The following is a 24,966-nucleotide window of genomic DNA, read 5'->3' on the forward strand; positions in this document are numbered from 1 at the left end:
TAGGGGATGTCTGGGTGACCTAAGGTAGTTTCCAATCATTTCCTGCTCCATAGGGTTATCTCTCAACTGGAAAATCAGTCTGTGATGTTGTGGGCCCACAGTTCAGTCTGAGACAGTGACCAGATCATGCTGGCGTGCGGCTCTGGGCTGGAGACCAAGTGCCTTACAGAACCGGGATCTCTTCCACGGTTTAGCTGGGTGAGTTAAAGCTGATTGAATCTCCCACCGTGGGGTATCCTCTCACCTGGGAAACACAATCACTTGTGTTTTATGGCCGCGAGTTCTGATTGCTGGTCACTGTGCTGATCCTGCTGTGCTGCTGCTCAGAATGAGAGTCCTCCCGGCCCTGCCATCTTGCCCCGCCCACCCTACTCCTAATTTCTTACTTCTCCCCAGCTCTACTATCTTCTACTGAACCACAACATCTTCTCACAGTTGTCCACATCACAGGAGAGCTGCTTTACAAGACATCTCATTTATCCCCCCAGACTCTCTAGCAATGCATGCGTGTCATCTGCATTCTGGTCCTTTATAACTCAAACAACTTGTCAGCAATCTGGATGTTCAACATGGAACAAAATAGCAAAACATTACATGTATATTTTTACATTTCCTCCTTTTTGAAATGTCCCCATAATGTTTGTGTGCTTTTTAAAAATTTTTTATTTAATCATCAAAATGGATCTTTTTTTCTTTTTTTTTTCAATGCAGTTTATTCAGGAACCTTGAACAATCATCTGACCCTGGGGAAAGCCAGCCCACTTTAAATAGCCTCTGGGTAGCCAACCTCAGCATGCCACGTGGGCAATGCAGATAGGTCCACATACATGGAAGCAAGCCAGATCCTCAGCCTTAGCCAAATGTGGAGTTGTTCGTGACAGAGAGCACTCACCATCGGGAAGGTAGAAGGCAGAAGAAACCAGCTCCATCTTTCTGGCGCGGCATTGCACAGCTCTCTACAGTTCCCCCTTTTTGTTTTAGATGCATCAGGCAAGAGTAGAGGTCTGATCTCTGATATTAGAAATAAATTGGGACTTTGTACTGATGTTCATTTAGGTGTCATCCACCCAAACAGCATCAGACCCGTCTGATACCTTTTTCTCAGAGGCAGGACCTGGGGCATCAAGCTGCATGCAATCAGACATGCTCTTCTCTGGGTCCAAAGCGGCTGACCCTGAGTGCAGTGCTTAGCCTCACATCCTGAGCGTAACATTTTGGCTTTTTATGGTAGCCAACCATGCTTGAGGAGACTGTCCTGCTTCAATGACTGTAAAGGCCTAAATGGTCATGGCTGCATTACGCTGTTGTGAGACTCTAATCTTGCATATATACCACAGGCAAACCAAGGAGACCAACACCAGAAGGCCTGCTAACGCTCCCATGCCCGCACATTCCTTCAGATGATTCATGGCTGCAGCAATCCATGATGATAATCCTGTGGCTAGTCCTGCGTCCACTCTGGTAGAATTTACCATGACAATGGCCACACTCAGCTGCTCCATTGTAGTATCGAATTCTCCAGTCCAATTACCTAAAATATAGCTAGACAATTGTTTAGACAGATTTGCAGCACAGGGAAAATTCTCATGTTGTATGCTAGTGACACAAAGTCCAGCATACTTTCATTGACAATCAAGTTGAGCGATTTGCCATAGGGTATTAATTTGCTCCTGCACGAGGTCAATCCTCTGATTGAACACCATCAAACCTCCTTTTAGTTGATCATTAATTCCTTTTTGTACATCTAAGGCATGAGCTACATTGGCTAAAAGGTTATTCATGGTCTGAGCAGTCTGCACAGTATGACTCATGGCTAATGCCACGGTGGTAGCTCCAACAGCCGCCAATGAGGTGGCAGGAACAATGGCAGCTGTAGTTCCAAGATCCCTTTTCTGTCTGAAGAGAGTCATAGTGTGAGGGGCATCAACGAGCACAGGCACCCAGCAAGGCATGCGAGTAACCAGCTAGTAAATTTACTAGCATTGCAGCATTGGGCAAAAAAGCAAGTATCATTACCAAAATTACTTGGCTCTATCTGGCTAATAATGAATAAAAATGGGGGATATAAACAAACAGGTGTGGGCTTATAGGAAATATTATAAGAAGCCTTAACCTCCTCGTTGGAACATCTTGCATCAGTTCTAGAACTAGCAGTGTTGGTATCCGAGGTCTGAGTAGGTTCAGGAGACCATTACCCCCAGAGGCGAGACATGCTCCATGTAAATTTACTAACTCCATGTTTTCCTCCACTTTTGAAAGTCATTTAAGGTTCTTAAATTATTTTCCCTTTTTTTTAATTTTTCATCAATTACACTTTATTCATTCTGCATCCCCCCATAAGCCCCTCCCTCCCCTCCCAATCCCACCCTCCCTCCTCCCTCTGCATGCATGCCACTCCCCAAGTCCACTGATAGGGGAGGTTCTCCTCTCCTTTCTGATCTTAGTCCATCAGTTCACATCAAAAGTAGTTGCATTGTCCTCTACTATGGCCTGGTAAGGCTGCTCCCCCTCAGGAGGAGGTGACTAAAGAGCAGGCCAGTCAGTTCATGTCAGAGGCAATCCCTCTTCATATTACTATGTAACCCAATTGGACTCTGAACTGCCATGGGCTACATCTGTGCAGGGGTTCTGGGTTATCTCTATGAATAGTCCTTGGTTGGAGTATGAGTCTCTGGGAAGTTCCCTGTGTTCAAATTTTCTTGTTCTGTTGCTCTCCTTGTGGAGACCCTGTCCTCTCCAGCTCTTAATATTTCCCAGTTCTTACATAAAATTCCATTCACTCTGCCCAACAGTTGCCCGTCAGGCTTAGCATCTGCTTTGATAGTCTGTAGGGCAGAGGCTTTCAGAGGCCCTCTGTGGTAGGTTCCTGGGTTGTTTCCTGTTTTCTTCTTCTTCTGATGTCCATCCTCTTTGCCTTTCCGGATGGGGATTGGACATTTTAGTGAGGGTCCTCTCTCTTGCTTAGTTTCTTTAGATGCACAGGTTTTAGTGGGTTTGTCCTATGTTGTATGTCTATATGAGTGAGTATATACCATGTGTGTCTTTTTGTTTCTGGGACAACTCACTCAGGATGATCCTTTCCAGATCCCACCATTTACCAGAAAATTTCATGATTTCCTTATTTTTCATTGCTGAGTAATATTCCATGGTGTAGATGTACCACATTTTCTGCATCCATTCTTCAGTTGAGGGGCATCTGGGCTGTTTCCAGCTTCTGGCTATTACAAATAAAGCTGCTACAAACATGGTTGAGCAAATTTCCTTTTTGTGTGCTTGAGCCTCTTTTGGATATATGCCTAGGAGTGGTATGGCTGGATCTTGGGGAAGCACTATTCCTAGTTGTCTGAGAAAACACCAGATTGATTTCCAGAGTGGTTGTACCAGTTTACATTCCCACCAGCAGTGGAGAAGGATTCCTCTTTCTCCACAACCTCTCCAGCATGTGTTGTCACTTGAGTTTTTGATCTTGGCCATTCTCATGGGTGTAAGGTGAAATCTCAGGGTTGTTTTGATTTGTATTTCCCTAATGGCTAGTGAGGTTGAGCATTTCTTTAAGTGCTTCTCTGCCATTTGGTATTCCTCTACAGAGAATTCTCTGTTTAGCTCTCTTCCCCATTTTTAAGTGGGTTACTTGGTTTTCTGCTTTTCAGCTTCTTTAGTTCTTTATATCTACTTGATATGAGTTCTCTGTCAGATAAAGGGTTGGTGAAGATTCTTTCCCAATCTGTAGGAGGTTGCTTTGTTTTGATGACGGTGTCCTTTGCTTTACAGAAGCTTTTCAGTTTCATGAGGTCCCATTTATTGATTGTTGCTCTTAGAGCCTGTGCTGTTGGAGTTCTGTTCAGGAAGTTTCCCCCTGTACCAATGAGTTCTAGGCTGTTCCCCACTTTTATTTCAAGCCGATTTAATGTGTCTGGTTTTATGTTGAGGTCTTTGATCCACTTGGACTTCAGTTTTGTGCAGGGTGATAAGTATGGATCTATTTTCATTTTTCTGCATGTAGACATCCAGTTGGACCAGCACCATTTGTTGAAGATGCTATCTTTTTTCCATTGTATGGTTTTGGCGTCTTTGTCAAATATCTGGTGTCCATAAGTGTGTGGGTTTATTTCTGGGTCCTCTGTTTGGTTCCATTGATCCACCATCCTGTTTCTATGCCAGTACCATGCAGTTTTTAAAACTGTTGCTCTATAGTACAGCTTAAGATCAGGGGTGGAGATACCTCTAGAAGATTTTTTATTGTAGAGGATTGTTTTAGCAATTCTGGGTTTCTTGTTATTCCATATGAAGTTGAGAATTTTTCTTTCCCATGCCGTGGGAGCCTCCCCTAGCCTGGGAAACATGATCGATGTAGTTTCTGGGCTGCGAGTTCAGTCTCCTGGTCTCTGCACGGAAAGTGCTATCCTGCTCTTCAGATGCGCTGTTTTCCAGGCGCCGCCATCTTGGCTCCCCCATCTTTTTTCTTTTTTTATTAATTACACTTTATTCAATTTGTATTCTCCCAGTAGTTCCCTTCCTCCTCCCTTCCCAATCCCTCCCTTCCTCCTCCTTCTACACGCATACCCCTCCCAAAGTCCACTAATAGGAGAGTCTTCTTTTCCTTCCTTCTGATCCTAGTCAAATAGGTCTCATCAGGAGTGGCTGCATTCTCTTCCTCTGTGGCTTGGTAAGGTAGCTCCCCCATCAGAGGGAGGTGAGCAAAGAGCAGGCCATTCAGTTCATGTCAGAGGCAGTCCCTGTTCCCATTACTAGGGAACCCACTTGGACACTGATCTGCCATTGTCTACATCTGTGCAGGAGTTTTATCTTATCTCCATGCATGGTAATTGGTTGAAGTATCAGTCTCAGAAAAACCCCTTGTACTCAGATGTTTTGGTTCTGATGCTCTCCTTATGGAGCTTCTGTCCTCTTCAGATCTTACTATTCCCACTTCTTTCATAAGATTCCCTGCACTCTGCTCAACGGTTGGCCATAAATCTCAGCATCTGCTTTGATAGTCTGCAGGGCAGAGCCTTTCAAAGGCCCTCTGTGGCAGGCTCCTGACTTATTCCCTCTTTTCTCCTTCTTCTGATGTCCATCCTGTTTACCTTTCTGGATAGGGATTGAGCCTTTTAGCCAGAGCACTCCTCTTGATTAGATTCTTTATCTGTACAGATTTTAGTAGGTTTATCCTATATTATATGTCTATATGAGTGAATATATACCATGTGTGTCTTTCTCCTTCTGGGACAGCTCACTCAGGATGACCTTTTCCTGATCCCACCATTTACCTGCAAATGTCATGACTTCCTAGTTTTTTTATTGCTGTGTAACATTCCATTGTGTAGATGTGCCACAATTTCTGTATCTATTTCTCAGTTGAGGGTCATCTGGGTTGTTTCCAGCTTCTGGCTATTACAAATAAAGCTGCTACAAATATGGTTGAGCAAATGTCCTTATTGTGTACTTGAGCTTCTTTTGGATATATGTCTAGGAGTGGTATGGCTGGATCTTGAGGAAGCACTATTCCTAGTTTTTTGAGAAAGCGGCAGTTTGATTTCCAGAGTTGTTGTACAAGTTTACATTCCCACATGCAGTGGAGGAGGGTTCGCCTTTCTCCACAACCTCTCCAGCATGTGTTGTCAAAGTGGATCTTAAGTACTATTCAAGCCAAAGTTCTACTGTCTATGCAAGATGCACTGTGAGAGCTCATTTATATCCCAAGTAGACCATGGAGTCATCTAACTGCATCCTTTGTTCTATTCCCACAGAAAGCAGGTCTCCATGTCTTCCTGTTCCACCTCCATGCTCATCCTAAACTTTTCATTTTCTTTTTTCTTCATTGTAATGATTGTAGCAGAAGACATGTTTTCATGTAATTAATGACATGTTTTACCTAACTTAATTCCTCTCTTTACATTATTGCTTCAATTTATGTAGTACTTTCTTTGCTCATTTTATGACAAACTTATGATATATAGAGAGATATGGAAGAGATGTCAGAAAAGAGAAAAATGTAAATATATAATATATGAATATTTAATATTACATAAATGGAAAATTGTGAGAAACTTAAATATTGTGAGGAAAAAATGAGTGAGTATTCCATCTATCCTAGGTTGTTGTTTTCATTTTGTTAGTAAAATAAACCAGAGGATGAGTAAAAGTATACTCTGTTTGAATTTTGAAATGTTTCCTTTCTCACTGTCATTTAATTATTTCTTAAATGTGAAGTACTTAAGTATGATCACTCCTTTCCTTCTGATGTGAACTTAGGCATTTTATAAATAAAATTTTTTTTTGAGGTTTAAGTTTTCTTTATTTTTTTTTTTTGAATTTTGTTTTATTCTTATCAGTTACATTTTACTAACTCTGTATAGCAGCCATGTCCCACTCCCTCATTCCCTCCCAGTCCCTCCCTCCCTCCCTCATCTCCACCGTGCCCCTTTCCAATTCCACTGATGGGGGGAGCTCCTCCCCATTCATCTGATCCTGTTTTATCAGGTATCTTCAGGACTGGCTGCAAAGCCATCCTCTGTGGCCTAACAGGACTGCTCCTCCCTTGGGAGGTGGGGAGGTAAAAGAGCCAGTCATTGAGTTCCTGTTAGAAATAGTCCTTGTTCCCATCACTTTGGGAAACCAATTAGTTACTGAGCTACCACAGGCTACATCTGAGCAGAGGTTCTAGGTTATATCCATACATGGTCCTTGGTTGAATGTCAGTCTCAGAAAAGACCCTGTGCCAAGATATATTTGGTCCTTGTGGAGCTCCTATCCTTTCCCCATCAGACTAACTCCCCTTCTTTCTTATGATTCCCTGTACTCTGCCAAAGCTTTGGTCATGAGTCTTTGCTTTGAAAACACTGCTAGTTAGAGTCTTTCAGATGCGCTCAGTAGACTCGTGTCATACCTTCAATGCACATCCCATCTGTCTTTCTAAATGGGGATTGATCATCTTACCCCATGTCTGCTCTCTTGATTACCTTTTTTAGGTGTACAGATTTCATTTTGTTTATCATATCTCATAGGTCTATATAAGTGAGTATATACCGTGTTTGTCTTTCTCCTCCTGGGATATTTCACTCAGAATGATCTTTTCTAGATCTCACCATTTGCCTGCAAATTTCTATATTTCCTCCTTTTTGATTGCTGAGTAGTATTCCATTGTGTAAAAATACCACAATTTCTGTACCCATTCCTCCATTGATGTACATCTGGGTTGTTTCCAGGTTCTGACTATTACAAATAAAGCTGCTATAAACATGGTTGAGCAAGTATCCCTTTTGTGTACTTGAGCAAACTTTGGGTATATACCTAGCAGTGGTATAGCTGGGTCTTGAGGAAGCACTATTCCTAATTGTCTTAGAAAGGGCCAGATAGACTTCCAGAGTGGTTGTACCAGTTTACATTCCCACCAGCAATGGAGGAAGGTTCGCCTTTCTCCACAACCTCTCCAGCATGTGTTGTCACTTGAGTTTTTCATCTTGGTCTTTCTGATGGGTGTAAGGTGATGTCTCAGGGTTGTTTTGATTTGCATTTCTCTGATGGCTAATGAGGTTGAGCATTTCTTTAAGTGTTTCTCTGCCATTTGATATTACTCTGTTTCCAGCTTGAATTCTTTGTTTAGCTCTGTTCCCCATTTTTTAATTGGATTACTTGGTTTGCTGCTTGTCAGCTTCTTTAATTCTTTGTATATACTGGATATTAGTCCTGTGTCAGATAAAGGATTAGTGAAGATTCTTTCCCAATCTGTAGGCAGTCGTTTTGTTTTGATGACAGTGTCCTTTGCTTTACAGAAGCTTTTCAGTTTCATGAGGTCCCATTTATTGATTGTTGCTCTTAGAGCCTGTGCTGTTGGTGTTCTCTTCAGGAAGTTGTCTCTTGTGCCAATGAGTTCTAGGCTGTTCCCCACTTTTTCTTCTAACAGATTTAGAGTATCTGGTTTTATGCTGAGGTCTTTGATCTACTAGGACTTTCGTTTTATGCAGGGTGATAAATATAGATCTATTTTCATTTTTCTGCATGTGGACATCCAGTTGGACCAGCACCATTTGTTGAAGATGCTGTCTTTTTTCCATTGAATAGTTTTGGCTTCTTTGTCAAAAATTGAGTATTCATAAGTGTGTGCGTTTATTTCTGGGTCTTCTATGCGGTTCCATTGTTCCTCCTTTCTGTTTTTATGCCAATACCATGCAGTTTTTATTACTATTCCTCTGTAGTACAACTTGAGATCAGGGATGGAGATACCTCCAGATGTTGTTGTACAGGATTGTTTTGGAGATTCTGGGTTTTTTGTTTCTCCATATGAAGCTGAGAATCTTTTTTTCAAGGTCTGTAAAGAATTGAGTTGATATTTTGATGGGAATTGCATTGAATCTGTAGATTGCTTTTGGCAGGATGGCCATTTTCACAATGCTAATCCTACCAATCCTTGAGCACAGGAGATCTTTCCATCTTCTCATATCTTCTTCACTTTCTTTCTTCAGAGACTTGAAATTTTTCTCAAACAGGTCTTTCACTTGCTTGGTTAGTGTCACCACAAGGTAGTTTATGTTATTAGTGGCTATTGTGAAGAGTGTTGTTTCCCTAATTTCTTTCTCAGCCCTTTTGTCTTTGGTATACAGGAGGGCTTCTGATTTTTTTTGAGTGGATTTTGTATCCTGCCACTTTGCTGAAGGTGTTTATAAGCTGCAGGAGTTCTCTAGTTGAATTTTTGGGGTCGTACATATATACCATCATATCATCTGCAAATAGTGACACTTTGACTTCTTCTTTTCTGATTTGTATCCCCTTGATCTCCTTTAGTTGTCTTATTGCTCTGGCTAGGACTTCAAGTACTATGTTGAAGAGGTATGGAGAGAGTGGGCAGCCTTGTCTTGTCCCTGATTTCAGTGGGATTGATTTAAGTTTCTCTCCATTGAGTTTGATGTTGACTATAAGCTTGCTGTATATTGCCTTTACTATGTTTAGATATGTGCCTTGTATCCCTTATCTCTCCAAGAGTTTAAACATGAATGGGTGTTGGACTTTGTCAAATGCTTTTTCAGCATCTAAGGAGATGATCATGTGGTTTTTCTCCTTCAGTATGTTTATGTGGTGGATTACATTGATGGATTTCCATATGTTGAACTACCCTTGCATGCCTGGGATGAAGCCTACTTGGTCGGGATGGATAATATCTTCGATGTGTTCTTGGATTTCATTTGCAAGTATTTTATTGAGTATTTTTGCATCAATGTTCAGAAGAGAGATAGGTCTGAAATTCTCTTTTTTTTGTTGGGCCTTTGTGTGGTTTATGTATCAGGGTGACTGTTGCTTCATAGAATGAGTTTGGTAATGTACCTTCTGTTTCTATTTTGTGGAATAGTTTGAGGAGAATTGGTGTTAGCACTTCTTTGAAGGTCTGGTACAATTCCGAGCTGAAACCATCTGGCCCAGGGCTTTTGTTGGAGGGGAGACTGTGAATGACTGCTTCAGTTTCCTTGGGAGATATAGGTCTATTCATTCTTTCTACCTGATCTTGACTTAATGTTGGAAGATGGAATCTATCAAGAAAATTGTCCATTTCATTTAGGTTTTCAAATTTTGTGGCATATAGGCTTTTGTAGTATGACCTAATAATTGTTTGAATTTCCTTATTGTCTGTAGTTATGTCACCCTTTTCATCTCTGATTTTGTTGATTTGGATGGATTCTCTCTGCTTTTTAGTTAGTTTGGCTAAGGGTTTGTCTATCTTGTTGATTTTCTCAAAGAAACAGCTTTTTGTTTCATTGATTCTTTGAATAGTTTTATTTGTTTTTAATTGATTGATTTCAGCCCTGAGTTTGATTATTTCCAGTTGTCTGCTCCTCTTGGGTGTATCTGCTTCTTTTTTTTCTAGGGTTTTCAGTTGGGCCATTAAGTTGTTTGTATGTGATGTTATGAATTTCTTTTTGCAGGAACTTAGTGCTATAAATTTTCCCCTGAGCACTGCTTTCAATGTGTCCCATAAATTTGGGTATGTTGTGCCTTCATTTTCATTGAATTCTAGGAAGTCTTTAATTTCTTTCTTTATTTCTTCCTTACCCCAGCTGTCATTGAGTAACAAGTTGTTCAGTTTCCATGTGTGTGTCAGCTTTTTGTTATTTCTGTTTTTGTTGAGGTCCAGCTTTAGTTCATGGTGGTCCGATAGTATACAAGGGATTATTTCAATCTTTTTGTATCTGTTGAGGCTAGCTTTATGACCAACTATATGGTCTATTTTGGAGAAGGTTCCATGCGGTGCTGAAAAGAAGGTAAACTCTTTTGAGTTTGGATGAAAAGATCTGTAGATGTCTATTAGTTCCATTTGATTTAGGGTCTCTGTAAGTGTTTTTATTTCCCTATTTGTTTTTTGTCTAGTTGATCTGTCCCTTGGTGAGAGTGGAGTGTTGAAGTCTCCCACTATTAGGGTATTAGGATCAATGTGTGATTTGAGCTTTAATATTGTTTCCTTTACTAATGTAGGTGCTCTTGTATTTTGGGCATAGATATTCAAAATTGTGATGTCCTTTTGGTGGATTCTTCCTTTGATTAGAATATAGTGGCCCTCCTTACATTTTTTTATTAACTTGGGTTGGAAGTCTATTTTATTAGATATTAGGATGGCTACTCCAGTTTGTTTTCTGGAACCATTTGCTTGAAAAACATTTTTCCAGCCCTTTACTCTGAGGTAGTGTTTATCTTTGTTTCATAGGTGTGTTTTTTGGATGCAGCAGAATGTTGGATCATGTTTCCACAACCATTCTGTTAGTCTGTGTCTTTTTATTGGAGAGTTGAGTCCGTTGTTGTTGATAGAAACTAGTGACAAACAATTGTTACTTACTTTAGATGTGGGGTTTGTGGTGTCACTGAGTTTCATTGCTTGTATTCTCTTGATTTTTTTGTTGTGTAGTTATCTATTTCCTCTGTTTCCTTAGATGTAGCTGTTTTCTTTGGTTTGGAATTTCCCTTCTAGTAACTTCTGTAGAGCTGGGTTACTATGTAGATACTGTTTTAATTTGGTTTTGTCATGGAATATTTTGAATTCTCCATCTATGTTGATTAAAAGTTTTGCTGGGTATAGTAGTCTGGGTTGGAATCTGTGGTCCCTTAAGGACTGTATGATTTCTGTTCAGGCCCTTCTGGCTTTGATAGTTTCTGTTGAGAAATCTGGTGTTATTCTGATAGGTCTACCTTCATATGTTTCTTGGCCTTTTTCCCTTGCTGCTTTTAGAATTTTTTCTTTGTTCTGTAGGTTCAGTGTTTTGACTATCATGTAACATGAAGAATTTCTATTCTGGTCTAGTCTACTTGGTGTTCTCTAGGCCTCTTGTATGTTTATGGCCATCTCCTTCTTTAAGTTGGGAAAGTTTTCTTCTATAATTTTCTTAAAAATATTTTCTGGACCTTTGAGCCTGATGTCTTCTTTTTCTTCTACTATTATTCTTAGGTTTTGTCTTTTCATGATGTCTTTGATTTCTTGGATGTTTTGTGTTTGGAACTTTTCTGATTTTATTTTTTCTTTGAGAGACGTGGTGTCAATTTCTGCAAGTCTATCTTCAGCTCCTGAGATTCTTTCTTCCATCTCTTGTATTCTGTTAGTGATGCTTACCTTTGTAGTTCCTGATCTTTTCTCTATGTTCTCCAGCTCCTGATTTTTCTCTATTTGTGTTTTCTTTATTGATTCTAATTCTGTTTCCATGTCTTGCACCATTTCCTTCATCTGTTTGAATGTGGAGTCCTGCTTTTCAATGACAGCTTCTATTTTTTGTCCGTTTCCTCTCTATGTATCATTAATTGTGCCGCTACTTCTTTGGGTATAATTGCCTGTATTTCTATGAGAGCTTTGCTTATTTCTTCTTTATTTGCCTTCATTTGTGTGGATATTTCTTTGAGAGCTTTGTGCATTTCTTCTTTGTTTGCCTCAAATTTCGTGGTCATTTCTCTGAGAGCACGATTTGTTTCCTCTTGGTTAGTCTCGATTTCTTTGGCTATTTCTCTGAGGGTTTTGTTCATTTCATCTTTATGGGCCTCTAATAGTTGGAGAAACATAGTTTTGAGGTCGTTTTCTTGTATATCTAGTGAATTGAAGTGTCCATTGTTTTGTGGGGTTGCTGGTGAGGTCATTATGTCCTGATTTTTGTTGGGAGTGTTCTTACGTCTGCCTCTAGCCATCTGGTTATTTATAATCCTCAATGTTTGTTTCTCGAGATTGTAGTTCGGGCTATGATTGTCTCTTCTGTTTTTTGGACTGTTTTTTCAGGAAGATGAGAGAGTTTCACTGGTTTGGGAGTGTGCACTGTGGTTTAAGTTTTGCCTAAGTAAGGAATGTGATGCTGGCGCTATTTGCATGTGCTTTTAGCGGGCGCAGTGTGCATTTGCGGATTCTCTGACTATTGCAGTGGCCTGCAGGCCACTATTACACAGTTCTGTCTGAGATCGAGGGATTGTTTGCCTGGATTACACTGGTGGACCCTCAAGGCAGAGGCTTCAACGTTGGGGTCGCTATCCCAAGAATCCCTGTAATACCCACACTAGGGGTGTGGGTGGCAGGGATCTCGTCTGGTTGCTTCTGTGGAGAGGCCCTAGGTCTGGGCCAAACTCTCCCTATAAGGCTCACTCACTCTCTTGCAGGACCAGTTGGAATGCACAGGGGTTCCCCTTGCTCTCTACTCTCTGATTTGGTCCTGCTGCGGAGAGTGTGTGAGTAGGCTAACTGTCAGCTCTGTGACACTGTGGCCGCAGGACTCGGTGTCCACCTTTCCTGTGTGCTGCCTCTCTGTCCTTTCCCTCTGCCAGGAGGGGTTATGTTGACTGTTCCTGGGGTGGCATGGGAAAGAGTTAGGTTGAGTGTTCTCAATCCCAAATCCTGGGCCCAGATCTCTCTGCCAGAAGCAGGCTGGCGGTAGAGCCTATGTTTGCTGATCCCGAGAGAGTACCATGTAGGATTGAGTGTCCTCAGATCCAGAGCTTGGGTTTCTCTGCTAGGGCCTGCTGGGTGAGCTGGAGAGAGGGTGCTGTGTCCTTGGCAGGCTGCCTCTCTGTCCTTCCCCTCTGACCTTCCCCTCCTCTAGGGCAAGCTTATGGCAGTGCTCTCAGGGGAGTGTCAGAAGGGGTTGAGGCTTCTCAGTCTGATCCTCAGCCGGGGTTTCTCAGCCAGGGGTAGGGGGGGCCCTGGTGATAGAACTTGCTACTAGACCTTATTGCACTGGACCCAGGAGAATCTCAGGATGTGTAGAATGTCCACAGTCCCAGATCCCAAGCTGAAGTTTGTTTGCTAGAAGCAGCCAGCAGCACTGGAGTTCTGGCACTGTGAAGCCGCTGTGTGCCTCTTTATCCTTCCACTCCGCTGTGGCCGGGTTATGGCAGCATTTGGGGGAGTGCCCAAAAGGATTAAGTTTTCTCAGCCCCGTTCTCGGGTTGGGGTACAGATAATGTGGTCTGTGGCAGATTCTGCTGGATGCCTCCTGCCTCCTCCCAAGAGGGAGTAGGGATTTTGAGCTGGGCACGCAGCTGCTCTCCACGCAGCGGGAGCTCAGTTGTGATGGTGGTGGTTACCTGAGGTCCGTTAGACATTCCAGGGAAAGACTGGGTGACCCGTGATCAGACTCGCAACTTTCCTTCCCCGTAGGGTTTTCTTGCGACTGGGACTCCCAGTCTCTGACACCCTTGTGTCCACCAATCAGCCTGGGAAAGTGATCGGGACATGCAGGCTTATGGCACCAGCCCGGAGACCCAAAGCCCGCATTATCCGGGTTCTCTTCCGGGTTCTGTCTGTGCGGCCCTAGAGTGGACCCGACCGATTCCCATGCCGTAGGAGCCTCTCCTCAGCTGGGAAACACGATCACTGCAGTTTCAGGGCCCAGAGTTCAGTCTCCTGGTCGCTGCGCAGAGAGTGCTGTCCTGCTTCTCAGACACAGTGTTCTCCCGTCGCTGCCATCAAGAGGAGTGGAAAAAAGAAGAGCCCACAAAGTAGTAAATGCCACCTAAAAATGATCTTTAAAGAAGCAGGTAGAGCCAGGGAATGACACTTTTGAGCTTGGGTTTCTCAAGGGTAGTGGCATATTGCTACAGAAAATGATTGGGACAGGCACAGGGGTGTCAGATATGAATGTGTGGCTTCAAAAAATAGGCCAAAAACTAAAGAACAGCCATGATAAAATGCTCTGAAGACATTGCCTCTTGGCTCTTTAAAATGTTTTCCATTCCTTCACATTTTCTTAGTCCCTCTATAAATCTATTGATTTTTTTAATGAAATAATATTGACAAATAAAAGAATTTTAGTGCACTACAAAAAAAATCTTAATAATGCAGGATTTGTTGTTGTCTTTGGCTCTTTCACTGGGCATTCTTTGTCTATCTTAAATATCCCAGTACCATGCTCTGACTAGATGTACAGATAAAGGACAGTTCATGGGATGAAAAGTTCTATTATATTTTTGCTTGCATTGAATGTAGATTTTAGCATTTACATGTATCTAGATCTGACAATAACATTTCACTACAGACCGTGGTTGGGTCTTTTACAGAGTTGGCAACTCAGGCTTTGTCCTCACGAGAACATGATGCTCTCATCCAAACAGTCACTTGAATATAGCACTATTGTTTTGCTCAGCAGCTGGAGACAGCAACTTGGGGACATAAATTCTCATCTTTATGCCTTAGTGACATAAATAACTGTCTAATCCAGGGCTTTTGAATAGTTTATAACTTCTTGAAACAGAGGCTTCTCCTTATTACAGATAAATTTGGCAATATAGAGTCAGTAATATCATAATGGAGGGAAAAATGAAAATATGCAAGTGACTCTTCATCAGAAATGATGCTAAGTAAGGAACTTCACACATGTAAGGAACCTTCTGACAAAAATGTTATTGGTAATACCATCTAAAATTCCTGTTTTCAACCATTTGCACTCCATGGAGTGAACACAAATGTATAAAGAAGTCAGTTATGTAAACAATGTGAGGAGTAGAATCTTGAAGTGGAATCTAGAGGAAAGTATGTCCTAACACCACCAATAGCAGTACTTTTAAAGGAAACATGAAATGTCAAGGGTCCTTTTAACAAACAATTTCACAGCTGGTGCTTTGGTGAGTTTTTGTCTCACTTTGTCCATGGTTCACATCACTATGTCTATAGCAATCAGATTGACAGAAATAGTCAGCCTTATCCTCAGTCTGCAGGTTATTGATGCTCAGAGAGGCTGACTTGGAGGAGCTGTCAATGGAGCCTGAGAACCGATCAGGAATCCCAGAGAGTCTCTTATCATCTTCATATATCACAAGAATGGGGGATCTTCCCAAGTGTTGTTGATACCAGTGCACATAGCTTTTATTAATGTCACCATTGCTGAGCTTGCAGGAGAGACTGATAGTGCTTCCTGGAGACCCTGACACAGAGTTTATCTGAGTCAGTTGAAACTGGCCCCATGACCCTGTACGAAGAAAATAATAAAAGTCAGTAAGAACAAGGCAACCCCATTCACCGACAAGCCTATGTGTCAAAGATCCCAAGAAATAGGCAGTTACTCTCCCAGAACTCCTTCAGTCAACTCACCTGCTAAGTAATAAAGGAGTACAAGGAGTAGTGGAGCCAGAGTCATGGTGAAAACACTGAGATTCATTCGTCTTCCTGAGTCCAGTGCACAAGATATACCTCAACACCCCTTCTTATTTGTTTCTGGGATTCCAGTTGCATGCTGGCTGTATGCAAATACTTCTCTTCTGATGATGTTCAAGCCCATCCTTTTATTTCAGACTGTGTCTGATTGACAAATGGAGATATTTCTTATAAAGAAGGTGTGTGCTTCACCAAGGGGCAGGAGAGAAAACCTGAAAATGAAGGAAAAACAGGAGATCAGGGGGGAGCTTGGCCATGAGAACACAATGCAATGTCTTGTAACCTGTTATGTGACTGCTATGGTCCTAAATGCCAACAATGAGACCATTTGAGACTCACATGGCCACTATCTGGAGTCTAAGTGGAACATAAATTGTCACTTAATGCAATTCTGTCAATGTCATCTAAAGCAGTGGGTAACCCAGGTTACTTTTGCAGAGAGAATCAGTGCCTTGTTTGAGAAGAACTATCTTCTTTTACTTGAATTGTCCTGTGGTTATAATTGTGGTCATTTCTAGGAAAGAATTTATTAGAAGATTGTAGTTTATCTCAGCAGGTAAGAGTTCTTGCTGTTCCTGCAGAGTATGTGAGTTTGGTTTTCAGCACCTATTTCAGAAAGATCAGAACCTCCTCTTGGGATTGGATGTCCTATTTTGGCCTCCTCACATATCCAGAGTCATTTGATTGCATACACACACACACACACACATTATATATACATACATATATACATACACACATATGGTGGAAGAATGAAGCAGTGGAGAAGATATTCAATTGTATATTCTGCGACTAGGTTATTATAATTGAAAATACATTCTGAGTGATTTTTCCATGCTACATAGGTACTGTCCAAGAAGTTAGGAAATCATTTTGTTACTAGAAATATTTTCATGGACTATGAATCTATTGAGATGAAGGACAAAGTATGAAGCAGAACTGTGAGTTTACTTCTTGTGTGGCCAATGGGACCTAGGAGCAGGAAGGTTCCCAACATAGCTCTTGGGTAATAGTCTTCAATGGCATCACTATCTGTGTAAGTGTGGGAAAGGAAGTAGTGATTTCTGAATTACTTGGTCTTGCAGCAGCTTTGTCTTCTCAGGAGCATCCCATCACTGCCCTCTAATGGGCATAAACATTTCCATGAGAAGTAGTCCTCAATGTTACAGAGCAGCACTCTCTATAAAATCCCTGCCTTTTCCCTCTGTTTCCTCAGCAGTTCAGGAGAAACTGCTAATCTTCTGATACATACCCTTGAGCAATAAACAGAAAACTTCTAGTGATTCTGATAGCTAAGAACTTCATATGGTTCTTTTCACAAGCATAAGCCAGCGTTGATAGCAAGACAGCACAAACAGTTCTTGTCCTGCTTCCTCATTTATCTGGCTCACTGTGTTTAACCATATTGTCCGTTAATGGTATAATCTGCACCACAGATGTAGGTAGCCTCATCCTCTGGCTGGATGTTGGAGATGCTTAAGTAGCGGTTAGCCCCAGAGCTGGATCCAGAAAAGCGATCAGGAGTCCCATCCCCCTTGACATGGCTTCCATCTTTCTTAACATCCATCAAATACTTAGGAGCCTTGTCTGGCTGCTGCTGGTACCATGCAATGGTGTAGGTGCTGTGCTCACTACTCAAAGTGCAGGTGAGCTTGTTTGAGGCGCCAAGGGAAGCAGAGGCTGAGGGTAATTGCGTCAGCACAGGTTGGGAGAAAGACCCTGAAAACAGAAAACATTGGTTACATCCTGGGGTTAGATAAGAAGGGAGAATATATCTGGCTGTCACACGGCTTCCCAGAACTGGGGATCAGAGTACAGATGACTTTCCTGACCTGTAAAATGAACGAAGAAGAACAAGAAGAAGAGAGGAGTCCAGGCCATGTTGCAGACACCACTGAGCTCTGCTGAGACAGATATGGTGCAGGTCTCTCTTATCCTTCAATACTTCTCAGAGAAGTGATAGGGCCCTTTATGCAAATTTTTATTGGTTAAGCAAATATCTTCTTAGTTGTGTGTACCATGAAATTCTGGATGTCACTTCCTGCCTGAGGCTGCCCAAGGGACCTTACTGGCCCCAGCTGCTGGGCCTTTTGAATCCTGAGCAGTCAAAAGAAATAGATATTTGTGTTCTCTGCTGACATTCTTTAGTGGCACCTATAAGAACTCCTCTGACCAGGTTTATGTCTATGAATTCTGGGTTTACATGGCTTCAGCTCACCTAGTCAACATGCCCAAATAAAGTTTAACACCTTGTCTTTTTTTTTTTTTCATTCTGTAGTTAGTGTATGGGACTAATTTAAATAAAACTTTTATTAGGTTCCTTTTTCCAGTAACAATGTGAAAAATTGGATCAATCCAAAGATTATAGCAGTCTAAAAATATGAAAAGTAGACTAGGTACAAAAACAATGGAAGACAATAACCTTAATATTCTCTCCTCTGTATACATGTTGCATTATATATAACTATTCCATTTTTATTTTGTTGATTTTATATAGTAGGGACATTCCCCTAAGCAACCTAGGGGATGCACTTGGTGTCTCAACTTGTGAGACAGAGGAGTGGAAACACACTTGATTAATAGTTTGCACCCACATCTTTGTAGACATCTTTTTAGTTTTGCCAAGATTTTAGCATTAAGTTGAGAAATACTTTGACTCCAACTCTGCCAACACCAGTGGCTAAATATTGGTATACAGGAAAAACACAACACCAAAAGGTTTTTTTTAATTATCCATTTTTAAATATCAATATGTGCATTTCATCTGTACAATTATTAAGTTTGTTTTAAACAACAGTATGTAGTAGTTTTGAATTCCCAAGATGTTGAAATATTTGAAATATTTCACAATTTGAAATATTGTTTATACATGTATATAAAAAATAATCCAAGGTCTGACTCATCTGACAGATGTTTTAAGACCAACAAAGGCTTATTTTTAGACATACATTAAGGAAGAGGGGATAAAATATCTCATTTACAGTATAATTTTCAAAGCTAGATGTAATTTTTATACCTCTGCATATTTGTCGGATTCTTGTCTCTTCCTTACCATTGGGTATCCTTTAAATGTAAGTAAGATAAGGTAATCAGATAGCCTTATTCAGTCTTTATCATTTTCATTCATCAGATTGTTCCTATGTAGATTGGACATTTATTGTAGCACTACATAACTGATATTAATATCTGTAAATGAATTAACACTTCAATATTGAAACAAGCCTGCTAGCCTTTGTATAAAAGCAGAACTGCTGTTTCTAAAAAGGGAGGTAATAGGGTGGGCACACAGATAATTTTAGGTTAATTATTAATTTAAAAATGAACTAGCAATTTTGTATCTGCTGACTTTATAGTGCACACTCCTCAGGTAGTGACTTGAATTCAGTATGTAAAAAGGGGTTAGTGATGTTTTATTGCTGCTCAAAATGGCAACTCCTTCTGTCCTTTTTTTGTTCCTTAAAGCTCTCAGTGTACAAGTGGACATTCAGATACAAGACCTTATGTAACAAACAAAGGTGATATCTGAAGCATGTAAATTGGATATAAAATTCTACTCTTAAAGAGTTGATCTAGAGTATGACCAAACATCTATATACGAAATCTATTAAAAGAACTTGATTCGGCAATTATGTCTTGATCTGATTGCAATTCATTCCTAACTAATCAAAGTCTCCACTGACTTGTTTTTATCTTGTATCAGAGAAGTGAAAACATACTTAAGATTAATGTCTTCCCCTTCCCTTTCCTCGATGATGGTATTTCATCCTGCTCTGTAGACTGAAGGCACATGGTTACCTCTACTCTAAAAACAACTATTGATACCACTGCAGAAATAAACACCTCATGCTGGCTTAAATCTTTTCCTCTCTCTTGTTTCCTTAACCTTCTCCTCTTCCTTTAGCTTCTGTCTTTGTTCCTTATTCCTGCCCTTTGTCCCTCTAGGGCAACTAAATCTCCTTTGTGCTGAGAACCTGGTTTTGGGTATCTTGAGTTAACTCCAAGTTTCCCTACACTTTGTTTTGGGAGACCTGTTGACTCTATTCTTACAAACAAATACATCTAAGAGCAAAATAATATATTTGAGCTCTGTTTCTTTCTATCAAAATAGCTGACAAATATCTTCTCCTTTGTGAATCTAACTAGGACACAAATGGAGGCAGAGGCTTCGTTTGACCACTTATTTCTGGTGAGTCAACATCAGACAACAGTGCCTGGTCCTGGGATCCCAACATCACAGGACAGTACTTACAAGAGGCTAAGACCAATGTGTGTTTATGTCTTGCTTCTCCATGTGTAGCTCATGGTTCTTAGCACCACTACAGTGTAGAATGCAGCATCCTTCAACATTGTCCTCAGTTTTTTCGCCCTAGAACTCTAGGGAAACATTATATTTAAGGAGAAAAGTGACAGGACAGTGAGAGCATATGCAAATTGTTGGGTGAATCTAGACTTACAGGCTTGCTGAGGCTACTTTGGATCCAGGTTGGAAAAGGATAATCAATCAGCAACTGCTGGAAAGAGTCATTCCCCAGTATCACCACCTCATGGGGTGTGGAGGAAGACCCTGAAACAAAATAACCTGTCAGAAAAACATCAAGAATGATAGGGACTATTCCAAAGACAGGCCTCTTTAATGTCTATGAAACCTGAAAGAGATAGGTAGGAAATGAGGACAGATAGGAAATGGGGCAGTTTTGGGTCAATTTCTGAAACACAAACAGTGCCCCCTGCTGGTCTACAGATATTTTTAACTATCTTCTGTAATGAATTTCAATTCGCCAATTCAGGTCCTCTCTAAAATGACCATTAACTTCATTTTACTTTATTTTTATTAATTACAGTTTATTCACTTTGTATCCCAGTTATAGCCTCCTCTCCCCTCCCCTCCCAATCACACCTTCCCTCCTTCTTCCTCTCCTATGCCCTTACCCCAGTCCAATGATAGGGTAGGTTCTCCTCTGCTTCCATCTGATCTTAGTCTATCAGGTCTCATCAGGATTGTCTTCTTTGTCTTCCTCTGTGAACTGGTAAGACTGCTCCCCCCCCTCAGGTGGAGGTTATCAAAGAGCCAACCCATGAGTTCATGTCAGAGATGTGTCCTGCTCCTATTGTTGGGGAACCCTCTTGGACACTGAGCTGCTATGGGTTAATTCTGTGCAAGGATTCTAAGTTATCTCCATGCATGGTCCTTGCTTGGAGTTTCAGTCTCAGAAAAAAACCCTGTGCTCAGATTTTTTGGTTCTGTTGCTCTCCTTGTAGAGCTCCTCTTCTCTCCAGGTCTTTGTATCTCCAGCTTCTTTCATAAGATTTCCTGCACTCTGCAAAAAGTTTGGCTATGCCTCTCAGCATATGTTTTGATACCATGCTGGGTAGAGTCTTTCAGAGTCCCTCTGTGATAAGCTCCTGTCCTGTTCCCTGTTTTTCTCCCTCTTCTGATGTCCATCTCATTTGCCTTTCTAAATGATGGTTGAGCACTTCACGAGGGTGCTCCTTCTTGATTACTTCCTTAGGTTTACAGATTTTAGTATGATCATCCTATATTATATGTCTAATATCTACTTATAATTGAGTACATACTACGTGTGTCTTTCTTCTTCTGGGATACCTCACTCAGGATGATCATTTCTAGATCCCACCCTTCGCCTGCAAATTTCATGATTCCCTTGTTTTTAACTGCTGAGCAATCCATTGTGTAAATGTACCACAATTTCTGTATCCATTCCTCAACTGAGGGACATCTGGGTTGTTTTCAGCTTCTGGCTATTATAAATAAAGCTGCTATGAACATGGTTGAGCAAATGTCTTTGTTGTATACTTGAGTATGTTTTGGATATATGCCTAGGAGTCGTATAGCTGGATCTTGAGGTAGCACTATTTCTAATTGTCTGAGAAAGTGTCAGATTGATTTCTAAGGTGGATGTACAAATTTACATTTCTAGCAGCAATCAATTAGGGTTCCTCTTTCTCGTCATCCTCTCCAGCATTTGATCCAGTTTTTGATCTTAGCCAATCTGATGGGTGTAAGGTGAAATCTCAGGGTGGTTTTGATTTGCATGTCCCTGATGACTAAGGATGCTGAACATTTCTTTACATCTTTCTTGACATTTGATGTTCCTCTATTGAGAATTCTCTGTTTACCTCTGTACCCCATTTTTAAATTGGATTACTTGAATTGTTGTTGTTTAACTTCTTAAGTTCTTCATATATTCTGGATATTAGCCCTCGGTCAGATACAGGGTTGGTAGAGATCCTTTTCCAGTCTGTAGCTGTTGTTTTGTTCTGCTGACAGTGTCCTTTGCAGAAACTTTTCAGTTTCATGAGGTCCCATTTATTGATTGGTACTTTTAGAGCCTGTGCTGTTTCTGTGCTGTTCAGCAATTTGTCTCTTGTGCAAATGAGATCATGACTCTTCCCCAGTTATTTTTCTAACAGTTTTAGTGTGTCTATTTTTATATTGAGGTCTTTGATCCACTTGGATTATAGTTTTGTGCAGGGTGATAAGTATGGATTTATTTGCATTTTTCTACATGTAGACATCCAGCTAGAACAGCACCATTTGTTGAAGATGCTGTCTTTTTTCCATTATATGATTTGGGCATCTTTGTCAAAAATCAGGTGTCCATAAGTGTGTGGGTTTATTTCAGTGACTTCTATTCAATTCCATTGATCTACATTCTGTTTCTATGCCAGTACCATGCAGTTTTTATTACTGTTGCTCTACAGTACAGCTTAAGATCAGGAATGGAGATACCTCCAAATCCTTTATTGGAATTGTTTTAGCGATTCTGGGTTTCTTGTTATTTTTGTAATTGCTTGTTATGGTTGAGAATTTTTCTTTCAAGGTCTGTAAAGAATTGTGTTGGTAATTTGATGGCCATCTTACAAAAAGCAATCTGCAATTTCAATGCAATTCCCATCATATTTTTACTGTTATTCCTGCCAAGCCATGAGCATGGGAGATATTTCCATCTTGTGGTGTCTTCTTCTATTTCTTTCTTCAGAGACAAAGTTTTGATTTGCTTCATTACAGTTACATCAAGATACTCTATGTTCTTTGTGGCTATTCTGAAGGATGATGTTTCCCTAATTTTTTCTCAGCCCTTTTGTCTTTTGTATATTGGAGGGCTACTCATTATTTTGAGTTGATTTTTTTATCCAGCCACTTTGTTGAAGGTGTTTATCAGCTGTAGGAGTTCCCAGGTAGAATTTCTGGGGTCACTCAGGTATACTATCATATCATCTGCAAATAGTGATACTTTTCCTTCTTCTTTCTGAACTGAATCCCTTTAATCTCCTTTAGTTGTCTTATTGCTCTAAAAAAATATGGAACACTTTACAAATTTGTGTGTCATTCTTGTGAAGGTGCCTGGCTAATGTTCTCTGTATCTTTTTACCAATTTTACCAAATGTGCTGCCGATGTTTGTACTTAACTTTATTTTTTTAAATGTTAAAATTCTATCATTTGAATTTCTACCATTTTCATGAATTCTATGCCATTTTTTTTTGGTAGTGATTTTCAGTCTGGTTCAAAAACAGCTGCCACTGTTTATCAATAGGATTCTGTGCTTTTTGAGTTTAAAATCATCTTTAGCTCATTACTAAAGATGGGGATCCAACTCGGCTTTTTTGTGTGTGGACTGCACACTGCTCACTAATACCATAACATTTCCAGTGTATGATAAAAATGATGTTTTGGCATTTGAGGGTTGTGGCACTTAATTCTCTAGAGTTTCATTATCAGTCCTGAAATAATCTGCTCTTGGTTCATTAATTTTCTCCACTACTTGTTGCCCTTTCGGGAAATATGAGATAATCTGCTTTGGAAATATTTATTTTCAGATTTTAATGTCAGAGGGATCATATTAGACATTAGTTACCCATGGAAATGTTTTTGTCACAAAGCAAACCCCTAGTTATGGCCCATGTTGAAATTACTGATTAATGCTATGTAATGCCAGAATTTTTTTTTTCTGAAGGTGTTAATGTAATGTGGTTTAACAGCCTGAGAATCTGTGTTATTCTATTTGGTCACATGCTATTTGTATAGCATGACAAAGGAAAAGAAGAAATAAAGAATTATTGGTTTGTAGGTGTTGACCAGTAACAGAGAACATGATGATCATTTGTGGGGAGTCCTGTTCAAGACCTAGAGTTGAAAAGGAAAAGTATTTTTGAAAGTATAAATTTTTCTACATTTATTTTATTATGTATTATTTGTGTTCACACACACACACACACACACACACACACACTGTTGGTTCCCCCTGGAGCTAGAATTTCAGTGATTTATGAGCCACCTTACATGGGTGCTAGGAAAGTACTTGCATCTACTGTACTGTCTCTCCAGCCACCCGAATATTTTAATATTATGCTTCAGTCCTAAAACAATATTATTCAAGGAAAATTTGAACACATCAACTTTGCTATATCAATGAATCTGCTATATATTTTCAACATACTGTATCAGTGTAGTGACAAAACTACCTTCATGAAGAAGCATATTCCTATTAAATCTAGAATATTTTAATTGGGTCGTATACCTTTTTTAAGCACTCTTTTTTTTCTGAAACATTCCATGTAAGAAAGTTTTATTAAGCCAATTAAGGCTGTAAGAAGCCCTCTAGATGTCTGACTAAGAGAAAGCTTCTGCCTCACAAAGACAAAGGAGTGTAGGGGTTCCAAAACAAAAGGTTTCAATCATATCACAATTGTAGCAGGCTAGAAGGGCTGTACAATGTACCATGTCCATTCCTATAGAGGAACCAAACTGTTTTTACACATCAGGAACTTTTCTCATTGGGAAACAGGGCCCCTTTTGCTATTGTAAAATACTTTATCAGACTAATATACCACCAAGTAGAAGAGGTGCAGGGATAAAGCAACCTGAGAATTTTAAGGTTATTTCAGTTCAATAAAATAAATACATTTAGTGTAACTAAATTTACAGGAAGGCTGCTCATTTTTTGAGTTGATATTTTCATCCAGCCACTTTGCTGAAGGTGTAGGAGTTGCCTGGTAGAATTTTTGGGGTCACTCGGGTATATTATCATATCATCTGCAAGTAGTGATACTTTGACTTCTTTCTGAACTGAATCCCTTTGATCTCCTTTAGGTGTCCTATTGATCTAAAAAAGAAAATCAGTAGCACTCCTATATACAAAAGACAAAAGGGCTGAGAAAGAAATTAGGGAAACAACACCCTTCACAATAGCCACAAATGACATAGAGTACCTTGGTGTAACCCTAACCAAGCAAGTCAAAGACTTGTATGAAAAAAATTTCAAGTCTCTGAAGAAAGAATTAGAAGATAACAGAAGATGGAAAGATCTCCCATGCTCATGGCTTGGAAGGATTAACATAGTAA

General features: G+C 40.3%; 1 non-coding gene and 2 gene segments (V, D, J or C); all 3 read right to left on the minus strand.

The window, feature by feature from the left end:
- The window catches only part of LOC110540899 (immunoglobulin lambda-1 light chain-like), a 592,635-nt gene that overhangs the window by 472,851 nt on the left and 94,818 nt on the right, over positions 1–24,966 (minus strand).
- Positions 16,998–17,528, minus strand: LOC110565053 (immunoglobulin lambda variable 4-69-like). The segment is given in 2 exon segments: positions 16,998–17,320; positions 17,434–17,528. Coding segments are annotated over 2 exon segments (372 nt in total).
- On the minus strand, positions 22,919–23,028 carry LOC132648894 (U6 spliceosomal RNA). Its single transcript, XR_009587277.1, has one exon. It is a non-coding gene; the product is annotated as a U6 spliceosomal RNA (small nuclear RNA).

This window comes from Meriones unguiculatus, chromosome 17 (assembly GCF_030254825.1).
Source record: "Meriones unguiculatus strain TT.TT164.6M chromosome 17, Bangor_MerUng_6.1, whole genome shotgun sequence".
In the NCBI taxonomy this organism is placed as follows: domain Eukaryota; kingdom Metazoa; phylum Chordata; class Mammalia; order Rodentia; family Muridae; genus Meriones; species Meriones unguiculatus.